The sequence below is a fragment of a genome, unplaced genomic scaffold (genome assembly GCF_019419815.1).
Source record: "Pyrus x bretschneideri cultivar Hongxiangsu unplaced genomic scaffold, Pyrus_bretschneideri_v1 Contig96, whole genome shotgun sequence".
Taxonomy (NCBI): Eukaryota; Viridiplantae; Streptophyta; class Magnoliopsida; order Rosales; family Rosaceae; genus Pyrus; species Pyrus x bretschneideri.
The window spans coordinates 316460-330741 of NW_025999838.1; the positions used below are offsets into that span (position 1 = coordinate 316460).

Below are 14282 nucleotides of genomic sequence, written 5' to 3' on the forward strand. Positions count from 1 at the left end.
TTTCACGTCAAACTAGGAATCTTCGTTTTGGTCACTGTTCATGCACACGTGAAATGTTATTTTTTAGGGAATTTGAAGCTTATAGGAAGCTTAGTGAGGTCCTTAGGAAGCTTGCGGTGGTGCGTTGGAAGGATTTAGACGTCGGGATCGTGAGTTGCATGTTTGGCCGATTTTTTCTTGAATTTCTCCGGCGACATCCTGTGATCTTTGAGGTTTCATACAGGTATAACGTTGTTCTTCTCATCTCTAGCTTTCCATTGGTGTAAATTTCATAAAAATCGGTGAAGAAACGAGTGAGAAACGAAGGTTTTAAGAATTTTCTAGTTTCTGACGACCGGCGATTCGCCGGAGAAGATGACAGTATATTCCGTCAATTTTGGACGGAATATGCTGACGTCGTCAGTCAGTTTTAAAGGAATCTGTTAGGGTTTAACAGAATATTCTTGACGGCGTTAACTGACGCCGTCAGTGTGCCTTTCACGTGGCCACGCGTGGGAGGCGCGTAGGTCTATGCACTCGCCAGCGCGTGGCGGCGCGTGGAACCTCAAAAAATTATTTTAAAATTACCGGGATGTTCGTGAGGTTGAGTAGATCACATTGGTGTATTCACACACCCCATTTGAGCATTGTATGAGAAGTTATTACCTAGTTTTGGTTATGTGCTTTAAATTGACGTTTTTATAGTTGTTTCGCATATAGGTGAGACCTATCCTGAGGACGAGCACAGTCACTCGAGGCAAGGGGGTTACGACCCTTCCACATATCAGTGAGTAGGCTTTTGGTTTTCCGTATATACCTATATACTTGTGGTTTTCCCCGGTAAATGATATGGAATGTTTATATGTTTTAAATGCCATGCATAGCGTTTACCTATTTATTTATGCATTAGTAGTTGCATATATGTATGTTTGGTGCTGCGGACGCACAAGTAAGTGCCAAATAAGTTTATGGTTTATGATTGTGAATTAGTGGTTATGTGAGATGCATAGAGAGCTTATAACCTGCACCTTCTGTGTTAGTGCTCCCGCCCAGAGTAGGGCACAATCCTTCACGTGATGTTTACCTCCCGCACCACACGCTTATCTTGGATCCAAGTTAGGTGCACAGTCCTGTCGTACAGACCATTATAGGTGGTTCCGACTCGTAGGTGACCCGCGATTATTCGCCCAGTCTTTAAGTGATTGTAGCACTTGAGCGTATTTATTTACACCTAGTCCTGTCGTACAGACCACTTTAGGTGTTTCCGACTCGTGTGCAGGTATAGTTAGTGAGTTGAGGATTTGTGCTCTATATTTAGCTGTACAGGTCATGTTAGGTGACTTTGGTTGACATGTTACTTGCATTGATTGACATTACCTGGGTTACTTACATTTTATGTGGAGGCATTCGACATGACATATTTCTGAGCATGTTTTCGATATATGTGTATATTCTATTTTTTGGGAAACTCTACAGGTTTTACAGCGAGGGGTTAGAACTTTTGATAATGAAATGATTTTGAAAAGCTTTGTTTTTGCCCACTCACACTTTCTGTTTTGCACCCCTCCAGGTTCTAGTTAGAAGCAGCTTTGGTGGCTCACGAGGACTTGACGGTGGTTCTGACAGAACATCACAAATGTAGGATCACCTTTGGGTGTTGTGCATTTAGTATTCTTCTTCTGGATTGCACGTAGGTTTTCTGTGCTCTGATTACGTTTATCACACTTAGTCTCGCATTAGTGTGTTACCTTAACTAGATTTTTAGTAGTTTGGTTTTTATTTATTTGTACTTTTATTACTATCTTTTGCTTCTGCACTGTGCACATGGCTACGTCACACTCACGTGACAGCCATCACGCCTTGATTTCGATCGGGGTGTGTCACTATATACCTAGAAGTATATATCAAATTAGACTTGACAATTTCTTACATGATGTCGTGTGAACAAACACAAAAATAACGAGTTTTGGATCAACATGATAACTAATTGGATTGTTATCGGGTTACATGATAAGAACCCGCTAATAACGGATCCTTAACAGGTTTATATGAGGTGACATGCATCTAATTTGTTTCAACACGTTAAAAAAAGAAGAAGTTATTTTGATGATTTTAATTTGTTTCCAACCCAGTTTCTAGATATTATTTCGCATTTCCTAAGATTAACCCCCCATATATTATCACATTTCCTAATCCACAACAATCTTGCAGCAAGCTACGTCAAGCGTGTCTATTAGTACCACAGCACTAGTCGTATGATCTGTACAATTTTCACTCACCAATAAGTTACCTATATGTTATTATTCTTAATCATTAATGAATGGCATGATCAAGTAAGTTATAGTCTTTTTATATTTGTGAGAGTTTGAAGTTAGGACAAATTTTAGTCAACTATCACTATGTGTTCAATCTCACCCAACAACTTGCATTAGAATGCCAGTTCAATTATTACAACACAACTGTCAACTGGATTTGGATTCCATCTAAATCCTCTTTGTGAGGATTTTATGGATTCAAATTTCCTGTTCGTTATTCATCGTACATCGTGCGATCAGAAATTATTTTAATTTTTTTTATTTAAAATTAAACACAAACAGTACCTAACGAAAGCAGGCCTCACAATATACGATGAACGGATAGGATATGAGGATCCCTAGGATCCTTGCAAATAGGATACAGAGAGGATCCTTGCCCTAGTATTGAAATTAGCGCTTATTCCGATTAGTTAATACAAGATTCATGGTAGAAAAAGAAAATTATGATAAATGGGTAAATCACATTTTATCACTTCAATTTGGATCGCATTACAAATTTATACCACATCTTTTGAATATTGCAATGTTATACATCAACTTACAAATTTGTTGCAATGTCAAACTTTCGTTAGTTAATCTGTTAAATTGATCGTTAACTGCAAACATGGAAAACGCGAGACCCACTCCTTTGTCCAATTAAATTAAAATATTTCATTTTTTATTAAAAAGACCGTGGACCCCACATCCTACCAAACCCATTAAAAAGACTATGCGTCCATTAAAACAATCTTAAAAAGGAAAACCCTTTAATTCTAATATGAATAGACCATAACTTTGGGGATTTGAGTGTTTGTTTGATTTTGTGGTTGTATTTAAGCAAATGCCTAAATTGCATACGTACCCATTTTGAGGGATCAAGCCACTTGTAGTTCCTTAGAATGAGTTTGGGATTTTCAACGAGTGAAATGACCCACTAAAAAAAATTTGGTATTTGGTTTATTCGAATAATTTGGATGAGCATTTGGAGTGAATTTGGTTTATATAAACCATAGACTCGATTTGATATTTTGATGTCACGGTTGCATCTAGAATATGTTACTAAAAACCAAATTGCCAGCTGGCAATGACTAATCACTCACTAATACTCATTATTTAATCAACTAATATATCACTAATTATGATCAATGTATTAACAGGAACATAACAGAGAAGTGGTGTTGGGTCGACAATTAGACTTGATCGGTTGTCGGGGAAAGGGGTTGGCATATTTAGGAATTAGGAGTGGCCCAAATGGGCAGCTTGTTTACAATGGTAGTTGTGGCCCTTGTGGGTAAAAGGGGTGATGACAATTAGTTATGTGTGACAGCGCGTCCCGAAATATATTTTCGATAGCGTGAAATGACCATTTTGCCCTTGAACGTTGTGTGGTTGTTTGTGTAAATGGGCTAAGCTTTTGGACCAATCTATTTTTCTTCCTAACTTTTTGGACCTAATTGGAAGTAAGATTCTGTTGGTTTTGTTTGGTTGCCAACTGGACCACACTCACACACACACACATCCAATCCCGTTGACCCTCCCTCTTTCCCCTCCTTCTTAGATTTTTCCATTCGTCTATACACTCGTATGGTCATCTCCTCAACTCTTGTCATCTTTCACGGATCGAGTTGTTTAAGACCACCATCGTACTCCTCGTGACTTCACGAGTTGAGTGGTACCTTTGGGACGACAAACGGTTCATGGGAACTCGAGTTACCCGAACTCCGGCGAGGGGTGATTTTCCTCCAACATGATCACGAGGGTTTTAAGTGGTTTTGAGACTTAAGAAGGTAATATTCTTGCTTTTCTAACACGTTGGATCAATTTTGGAGTGGTTTTGACGTAAGAACACTCGGGTTTATATAGTTGCAGGGTTTGGCCGGTTTCCCCGAATTTTTCCGGCAAGATTTCGTTGGTTTTAGGACGTCAAAGTGGTAAGACTGTGTTCTTCTCATCCTAAGCTTCATTTTGGTGAAAATATGAATTTTGGTTGAGAAATGAAGAAGATATGAAGATTTGAAAATTTTCCAAAATCTAGCAATCGCAGACGACGGCCGACGGTGCTTCCGGCGAGGATCATTGGAGAATACGAAGAATATTCCGCCAACTTTGACGGAATATATTAACGGCGTCAGGTATATTTAACAGTATATTTCATTATTGGACGGAATATTCCCTAACGCTGTTAGGGTTTTCGTACGTGTGCCAGGCACGTGCCTGCGCATTGTCGCGCGTGTGGCAGTGCCTTGGTCGGCGTGTGAGGGTGTGTGGGTGATCAGAAAATTTTTCTAAAAATATGGGGATGTTCGTGAAGTTGAGTAGATCACGTTGGTATATTCAAACATCCCAATTGAGCAATGTATGAGAAGTTGTTACCTAGTTTTGAGTATGTGCTTAAAATAACATTAAAATAATTATTTCTCTTAGGTGAGACGTTTCCAGAGGACGAGCGCAGTCAAGTGAGGTTTGGGGGCTACGACCCTTCTACATATCAATGAGTGGGTCCTTTCCTTTCTATCGTATATATACATATGATTGATAATTCCACAAACGTGTTTAAGTTGATTTATGCATGTTACCGACACTAATTGATACGAACTACGAATGGCTTAATCCCTGTTTAGGGTATGTAGGCAGTCTAACGAGACATTATATGCAGCCATACAATAATTGAGACAATAGCATTGTGTGAGGAATTGAGAGATTGAGGTAAAGAATTGTAAGTAATGATTGTTGATTAAACTAATATCTAGTTGGACTTGTTCCCGATAATTATTCCCGAAATAAATAGTTCGGGTGTGGGGCATTACAGATTATGCATATTTCGTCATGTTATATATATGTATATATTGGTAAATGCTATGACATGGTTGAATATTAGATTGCATCATGGCATATCCATATGTATACTACAGGTAAGTTTAGGTGAGTTTATGGTATTACTTGAAATGATCGAGTTATGACATGACGATATTTATGCTTTAGGTAACTCTGACTTTGTCATACAGGTTGTAATGATAGGCAACTCTGACACTGTCGTACAGGTTGACCATGAGTCGTACATGTTATAATAGATGCAGTTAGAGCTCATAAACCTGCACCCCGGTGTTAGTGCTCTCGCCCGTGGCCTGGGCATAGTCCTTCATGTGATGTTCACCTCCCGCACCTTATGCTCACCCTGGATCCAAGGTAGGTGCACAGTCCTGTCGTACAGACCACTACAGGTGGTTCCGACTCGTAGGTGACCCGTGATTATTCGCACAATTTTCATGTGATCGTAGCACTTGAGCGTACTTATTTACACCCAATCCTGTCATACAGACCACTAGAGATGGTTCCGACTCATATGCAGGGATTTGTGATGAGCTATGGGTTCAGCCGTACATGCCATAAGAGGTGGATCCGGCAGACATATTACTTAGATATTGATGGATGAGATATAGATGAGTCGTACAGGTCACTATAGGTGACTCCGACTTATGAGCTAGCATTGATTGATGAGATATGGATGCAGTCGTATAGGTTACCATAGGTGACTCCAACTTGCATACTAGTATACTTCTGAATTTTACTATTAGTATACTTTTGATTTCATACTTACGTAGTATGATTTTCTGGGGAATTATACAGGTTTTTCAGTGAGGGGTTATTATATTTGAAAAGTGAAATGTGTTTTCAAAACTTTGTTTTCGCCCACTCACATTTTTCTGTTTTGCACCCCTCCAGGTTCTAGTAGCAAAGTTTCCGTATCGACGAGGATTCGTGGCACTTCTTAGTATAGGTGGCTTCTTATGAGGGTATAATCATTATCTTACCTTGCTATACTTTACTTATGCTCGGTATCACGCGTGAATTGGTTCATACCCGCTCACTGTGCACTCGTATATTGAGGCACTTTTAGGTTTAAATTTATTCGTAGTTTACACATTATCACATATTTATGGCTTCGTCACCTTCGAGGTGTTGGCCAGAATAGATCGATTTGGAGTCCTAGCAGACAATCCGGGTCGGGGTGTGTCAGTTTGTATCAGAGTATAAGTTAGGCAGTATTATTTTCATCACACGGGTGATGTGGGCATTCTTGGTCCTTGTGTCTAATGTTTGAATCTTGCCACCTCGTCGAATACGGAAAATATGTTAGTTTTTCCTAAGTTTTGGGAAGATCTGTTTTCACACAAATTTTTTGACTACACTCCCTACACTAGGTATATGTGAGAAGATTAATGTAAGCATGTAGACTAATACTCACATATGTATAATTAAAGAAGGCACTTTCTGGAATTATTAACATGTATATGATCTCATGAATGGAATGCCACTACTTAGACGCGAGAACCAGGGATAGCATATGCTCAAACCAATTTTAAACTCCACATATTGAAACACATAACAATCAAGATCAAAGTCAAAGGGTTGTAACGGGGCTAAGGTATTGGCTAACAAAGAAAGGTAAGGATAAACAAAAGTTCTTAAAGCAATAGTAAGCAGAGTAATGAAATAAACACTTAGAATTCACTTTTGAATGTAGAAATCAACTTTGAACACCAAGGGACGATTCACATAAAACTTAGGGTCAAATTCAAACTTTTGGACCCTTTCTTCAACAATCAACACTTGTGAGTTCATTCTCACTTATTTTCAACTCTTTTTTCTTTCTTTTCTTCTTTTTTTTTTTTCAAGTTCCTTTTTTCTTTGTCACGTTTTTTTTTTTCGTGCCCTAATCTTTTCTTTGGCACATAAATCATCCATCCCCCTAGATTCCCACGAAAATCCTTCCCCCACACTTGGTTTTCTGTAAATTGTAGAACAAAAGGAATTCCCTCTAAGTCATGCTTTACTATACTTTAAGAACAAGGGTATGGATAGTCCTATTCTAGGCTAGGTAAGGATAATGTGGTTAACAAAGAAAATTAGGCTAACTAAGGCTCAAAGGGGTTAAACCTACAATACATATGCAAATGGGTAAGGCTTTTTGACTCTGGTTTAACTAAACAACTTCATCTTGTTATATGTTATGCACTCAATTTTATGCTTTGAATGAAACGGGCATGAGTTCTAGTATTTGGAACTATAGTGAGAAAACGCATTCTAAGTAGCAACCAAGCAAAGAATGATGAGATCATGCAACGACTTTAGAAAACAAGACATCAAGATTAATAACTCTCCAAAGAATGTTTAGGCTCAAATCTCTTAGGGTTGTAGCGTTAGTTTGAGTTCCTTCCTTCAAGCATGTTACAAAAACTTTTTTTTTTCCCTTTGTGATTACATGTGAATTCGTAAATGTCACCTACAACTAAGCATAAACCAAAGAGTATATCAAACTTCCATCCATGTTTGTAACGTTCTTTAATAGTCATGCAATTAAAAACCAAATGCTCATCATTGTGTTGGAAGGTATCCTAAGACACAAACAAAAACGACTCTCAAAACAACTCTTTTTGGGTTTTTAAAACACTCTTTTTCGATTTTTTTTTTCAAATTTTCGAATTTTCTGTTTAAGACACATAAAAAATACTTCAAAACACACTAAATGATTTTTCAGTCATTGCATTTCCACTAACAAGGTTAACTAGAAAGGATGTTAAATTTGAGTGGGATGATAATTGTGAGCAAAGTTTTCAATAGTTGCAGTATTGTCTCACTCGTGCACCTGTTTTGGCGCTTCCAAATGATAGTGGTAATTTTGAGATCTATAGTGATGCATCATTAAATGGCATAGGTTGTGTGTTGATGCAGCATGGTAGGGTGATTGCTTGTGCGTCGTGACAGTTGAAGCCTTATGAAATGAATTATCCTACTCATGATCTTGAGTTAGTAGCTATTGTCTTTGCTTTGAAGATTTGAAGACATTATCTTTATGGTGAAAAATGTAAGATTTTTATGGATCATATAAGTCTTCAGTACCTTTTCACTCAGAGGGATCTTAATCTTCGACAATGAAGATGGATTGAATTGCTCAGTGATTATGATTGCATGATTGAGTATCACTCTGGTCGTGCAAATGTGGTGGCAGATGCACTTAGTAGGAAGCCTTAAGGGAGAATTAATGCTTTGCACGCTTGTCATGTTCCTCTTCTTATGGATTTGAGGTCCACTGGAGTGAAGTTAGGGGTGGAAGCACAAGAGGAAGCTTTACTTGCTAATTTTCAGGTCAGGCCGATACTAATTGATCGAGTGCTTGAGGCTCAAATGAATGATGAGGGAATTCAAGAGTTAATTCGGGCAAGAAATGAAGGGAAAAAGAAAGATCTCAGAATTCGGGAGACTGATGACATGCTTATACAGGAGAACATAATGTATGTGTTGAATAATGTGGAATTAAAGAAAGAAATTTTGAATGAAGTGCATATCTCGGCATATGCGATGCATCCTGGAGGTACTAAAATGTATCATACCATTCGACCATTTTATTATTGGCCGAGCATGAAAAAAGAAATTGCTGAGTATGTGAGTAGGTGTGCCATTTGTTAGCAGGTTAAAGTTGAAAGGAAAAAGCCATTTGGATTAATGCAGCCATTTCCTGTTCCAGAGATGGAAATGGGAAAATATTACAATGGATTTCTGTATAAATTTCCTCGTACACGGAATGGTTATGATGGTGTTTGGGTGATTGTTGATCGGTTTACTAAATCAGCACACTTTATTCCAGTAAGGGAGAAATATTCTTTAAGCCGATTAGCTGAATTGTTCATATTGAAGATTGTTAAGTACCATGGGGTTCCAGTCAGTATTATCTCGGATCGGGATCCTAGATTCACTTCTAAATTCTGGGTGACATTTCAGGAGGCTCTTGGTTCGAGGTTACTTTATAGTACGACATATCATCCAGAGAATTTTAGAGGACTATTCAAACATTGGAGGATATACTGAGATCATTGGTATTGTAGTTTGGTGATGAGTGGCATCATCGTTTAGATTTGATGGAGTTTGCCTACAACAATAGTTACCATTCGAGGATTGGTATGTTACCTTTTGAGGTACTTTATGACAAGTCTTGTTGTACGCCATTATGTTGGTTAGAAGTTGGTGAAAGAGTTTTGGTGGGCCCCGAGATTGTAGATGAGACTACTCAGAATACTCAGGTAATTAAATCTAACTTGAAAGCGGCCCAGGATCGACAAAAGAGTCTAGCAGACAAGCATGCCACTGATTGAGTGTATAAAGTGGGTGATTGAGTATTTTTGAAGCTATCGCCATGGAAAGGTGTGGTACGGTTCGGGAAAAAGGGTAAGCTAAGTCCTAGATACATCGAACCATATCTAATCACCGAGTGAGTCGATAAAGTTGCTTACAGGCTTAAGTTGCCTCCCGAGTTATCTAAAGTGCACAACGTTTCTCATGTTTCCATGTTTCGTCATTATGTTTCAGACCCATCACATGTGATACCTCCTCAACCATTGGAAATTAATCCAGACTTGACTTATGAAGAGGAACCAGTGACGATTTTGGATTGGAAGGATAAGGTTCTGAGGAATAAAAACGTGCGTTTAGTGAAAGTTTTGTGGATGAATCACTCGGTGAAGGAAGCCACTTAGGGGACAGATGAGCGTATGAAGGAAATGTATCCACGCTTATTTTATGGTTATTAGTGGGTTGTTACATTATTATATGAAATTTCGGGGACGACATTTTCTTAAGGGGGGTAGGTTGTGATAGCCCGTCTCGAAATATATTTTCGATAGCTTGAAATGACCATTTTGCCCTTGAACGTTGTGTGGTTGTGTGTGTAAATGGGCTAAGCTTTTGGACCAATCTATTTTTCTTCCTAACTTTTTAGACCCAATTGGAAGTAAGATTTTGTTGGTTTTGTTTGGTTGCCAACTGGACCACACTCGCACAAATACATCCAATCCTGTTGACCCCCTCTTTCTCTCTCCTCCCTCTCGGATTTTTCAATTCGTTCGTACACTCGTACGGTCATCTCCTCAACTCTCGTCATATCTCACGGATCGAGTTGTTTAAGACCACCATCGTACTCCTCATGACTTCATGAGTTGAGTAGTACCTTTGGAACGACGAACGGTTCATGGGAACTCGAGTTACCCAAACTTCGGTGAGGGCTGATTTTCCTCTAACATGATTGTGAATGTTTTAAGTGGTTTTGAGACTTAAGAAGGTAATATTCTTGCTTTTCTAGCACGTTGGATCAATTTTGGAGTGGTTTTGACGTAAGAACACTCAGGTTTATATAGTTACAGGGTTTGGCCGGTTTCCTCAAATTTTTCCTGCGAGATTCCGTTGGTTTTAGGACCTCAAAGTGATAAGATTGTGTTCTTCTCATCCTAAGCTTCATTTTGGTGGAAATTTCATGAATTTTGGTTGAGAAATGAAGAAGATATGAAGATTTGAAAATTTTTCAGAATCCGGCAATCGCAGATGACGGCTAACGGCGGCTCCGGCGAGGATCATCGAAGAAGACGAAGAATATTCCATCAACTTTGACGGAATATACTAACGGCGTTACTAACGGTATCAGGTATATTTAACAGTATATTCCCTAACGCCGTTAGGGTTTTCGTACGTGTGGCCTTGCCTTGGCCGGTGCGTGAGGGCGTGTGGGTGATCGAAAATTTTTTCTAAAAATATGGGGATGTTCATGGGGTTTAGTAGATCACATTGGTATATTCAAACATCCCAATTGAGCAATGTATGAGAAGTTATTACCTAGTTTTGAGTATGTGCTTAAAATAACGTTAAAAATAGTTGTTTCGCTTAGGGGAGACGTTTCCTGAGGACGAGCGTAGGCAAGCGAGGCTTGGGGGCTACGACCCTTCTACATATCAGTGAGTGGGTCATTTCTTTTCTATCGTACATATACATATGATTGATAATTCCACAAATGTGTTTGAGTTGATTTATGCATGTTACCTACAATAATTAATGCGAACTACGAATGGCTTGATCCTTGTTTAGGGCATGTGGGTAGTCTAACGAGATGTTAGATGTAGTCATACAATAATTGAGACAATAACAATATGTGAGGAATTGAGAGATTGAAGTAAAGAATTGTAAGTAATGATAGTTGATTAAACAAATATCTAGTTGGACTTGTTCCCGATAATTATTCCCGAAATAAATAGTTCGGGAATGGGGCATTACAGATTATGCATATTTCGCCATGTTATATATATGTATATATTGGTAAATGCTATGACATGGTTGAGTGTTAGATTGCATCATGGCATATCCATATGTATAGTACCTATGAGTAATTACTGTGAATGCTTTGAAGTGCGAAGAGGAACACATGATGCACAGGTAAGTTCAGGTGAGTTTATGGCATTACTTGAAATGATCGAGTTATGGCATGACTATATTTATGCTTTAGGTAACTCCGACCTTGTCATACAGGTTGCAATGATAAGCAACTCCAACACTGTTATATAGGTTGCCCATGAGTCGTACATGTTATAATAGATGCAATTAGAGCTCATAAACTTGCACCCCGGTGTTAGTGCTCCCGCCCTTGGCCAGGGCACAGTCCTTCAGATGATGTTCACCTCCCGCACCTTACGCTTACCTTGGATCCAAGGTAGGTGCACAATCCTGTTGTACAGACCACTACAAATGGTTTCGACTCGTAGGCGACCCGCGATTATTCACATAGTCTTCACGTGATCGTAGAACTTAAGTGTACTTATTTACACCTAGTTCTGTCGTACAGACCACTAGAGGTGGTTCCGACGTGTGCAGGGATATGTGATGAGCTATACGTTTAGCCGTACAGGCAACAAAAGGTGGATCTGGCTAACATATTACTTGGATATTGATGGATGAGTTATACAGGTCACTATAGGTGACTCCAACTTATGAGCTAGCATCGATTGATGAGATATGGATGAGTTGTACAAGTCACTATAGGTGACTCCGACTTATGAGCTAGCATTAAATAATGAGATATAAGTGCAGTCGTACAGGTCACCATAGGTGACTCCGACTTGCGTACTAGTATGGGTTATTAAGCACATGATTATTTATATTGCTAATGAGATGTTGTGTCATGGTATACTTCTGAAATTTACTTTTAGTATACTTTTGATTTCATACTTACGTAGTATGATTTTCTGGGGAATTATATAGGTTTTTTAGTGAGGGGTTATTATATTTGAAAAGTGAAATGTGTTTTCAAAACTTTGTTTTCGCCCACTCACATTTTTCTATTTTGCGCCCCTCTAGGTTCTAGTAGCAAAGTTTCCGTATCAATGAGGATTCGTGACCCTTCTCAGTATAGGTGGCTTCTTATGAGGGTATAATCATTTTCTTACCTTGCTATACTTTACTTATGCTTGGTATCACGTGTGAATGGGTCCATACCCGCTCACCGTGCACTCGTATATTAAGGCACTTTTAGGTTTAAATTTATTCGTAGTTTACACTTTATCACATATTTATGGCTTCGTCACCTTCCAGGTGTCGGCTAGCACAGCTCGATTCGGAGTCCTAGCGGACAATCCGGGTCGGGGTGTATCATATGAATGTATATTTTTTTTTAAGTTTTTATTTTATTTTAATGAATTAGAAAATGTTTATATTTAATTACAGTATAATCTAGCATTTATATTGTTTTTTTTTGTTTAACATAAGTGTTTTTTAATAATTTTTATTCCGTGTAAAGTATTTTTATTGGTCTACATTGCTAACATCTGACATTTTAACGGAAAATCAGACGGTATTAGACAATAGAGGGACCAATTTTAACAAGTCAAGTTCCTTAATATACACACACACAAAATAAAAATAAATAAAAACTAGTTGATAAGGTCAAATGACACCTTTATCTTTAGAATTAATCACGTATTGGATTCGATTTTCGGTGTTTGTGAATCACATGATAGTGGTTAAGAAAATACTAAAATGCCTCTATGAGTATTGCTGACAGCTGAAAGGGAGGAATCTTGTAGCGAAGCTGCTAGCTGATCCATTTTTAAAAAATAATTTAAAATCTTTATAAGTAATCAATTTTGGTAACCCAAAATCAAAGCACCAATGGCCTTCATTAATAAGCAAGCAACATTCTTTTACCAATCCCCACCCCTTTCTCTATCTCGATCAAGTGACAAGACAGAGAGAGAGAGTTTGCATTGAAATTTAGGTGCATCAGATCCAAAGTAAGCAAGCAAACCAAAAAAAGGCATCGATCGGCCACCACACCACCATTTCATTGCACGTGAAACCAACTCTCTCTCCCTCTCTCTTTCCTAATTCTTCCTTCTTTAATTCTTCTTTTGCTCTATGTATTTACATTTTTCATGTAATTTGCTCATTGGTTAACCATAAAAATTTACTCAACTCTAAACAAATAAGGATGAACTGTCGATTTAGGGCTAGTTTGGAATTGTGGTGCTTTAAAAAAAAAAAATTTATTAAAAAAATCTTGAATATCAAATATGTTTGATAAAACAAAAAACAAAATTCTTTTTAAAAAAACTGTTGTTAATGACTATAGAAAAGTAGAAGCAGGGTCTACCATGCATCTAAAAAAAGTGTTTTTTTTTTTTTTCAAAGCATAGTAATCAATGTCCATTTAATGAAATTTTAAAATGGCAATTATACCCCCATATATTTTACAAAATTACAATCCTTGCCCCTATATTATTCTCTTTGACAATTATTATATTACATTAAATAACACATATTTTTTAGTCATTTAACATATTCACAACAATTTATATAAAAGTTTACCAAACACTCAGACACTTTTTTTTACAAAAAAAAAATGTTTATCAAATACTCAACAACTTTATTTTACAGTTGTTTATTCTCATAGCTCAGCAAAATTAATTTTCTTAAAAGCACAATACCAAACTAGCCCTTGGTCTCTGAATTATCACCGAATGAAATTAGGTCCCTGAAATTATTTTCAAACCTCTCGCACATAATGGGTTATTAACGTAATTTCATTTGTTAAATAGTTAGGATAGTTTTTCGGGAAGTGCTATTAACACTACAAAAATTATTATTTAATCCATGAAATAAGTAAGAAGAGTATGCTGACTTTTTTTTTTGGTTGAC

At 37.7% G+C, this 14282-nt stretch overlaps 1 protein-coding gene across 1 annotated transcript; it reads left to right on the forward strand.

Moving 5' to 3' along the window:
* Positions 1 to 8348: 8348 nt before the first annotated feature.
* Positions 8349 to 9805, forward strand: LOC125473767. The gene is made up of 5 exons (XM_048577049.1): positions 8349 to 8646; positions 8800 to 8993; positions 9158 to 9352; positions 9458 to 9497; positions 9639 to 9805. The coding sequence occupies exons 1-5, from the start codon at positions 8349 to 8351 to the stop codon at positions 9803 to 9805; spliced, it is 894 nt and encodes a 297-aa protein (XP_048433006.1).
* Positions 9806 to 14282: the final 4477 nt, after the last annotated feature.

What these genes read in the sequence shown, in the direction of transcription:
- LOC125473767 (XM_048577049.1), top strand. Translation starts at nt 8,349, where the DNA reads ATGGATTTGAGGTCCACTGGAGTGAAGTTAGGGGTGGAAGCACAAGAG. An exon ending in ATATGCGATGCATCCTGGAG is followed by an intron (nt 8,647 to 8,799) that starts GTACTAAAATGT and finishes TTCCTGTTCCAG; the next exon opens with AGATGGAAATGGGAAAATAT. An exon ending in GGTACGGTTCGGGAAAAAGG is followed by an intron (nt 9,498 to 9,638) that starts GTAAGCTAAGTC and finishes ATTATGTTTCAG; the next exon opens with ACCCATCACATGTGATACCT.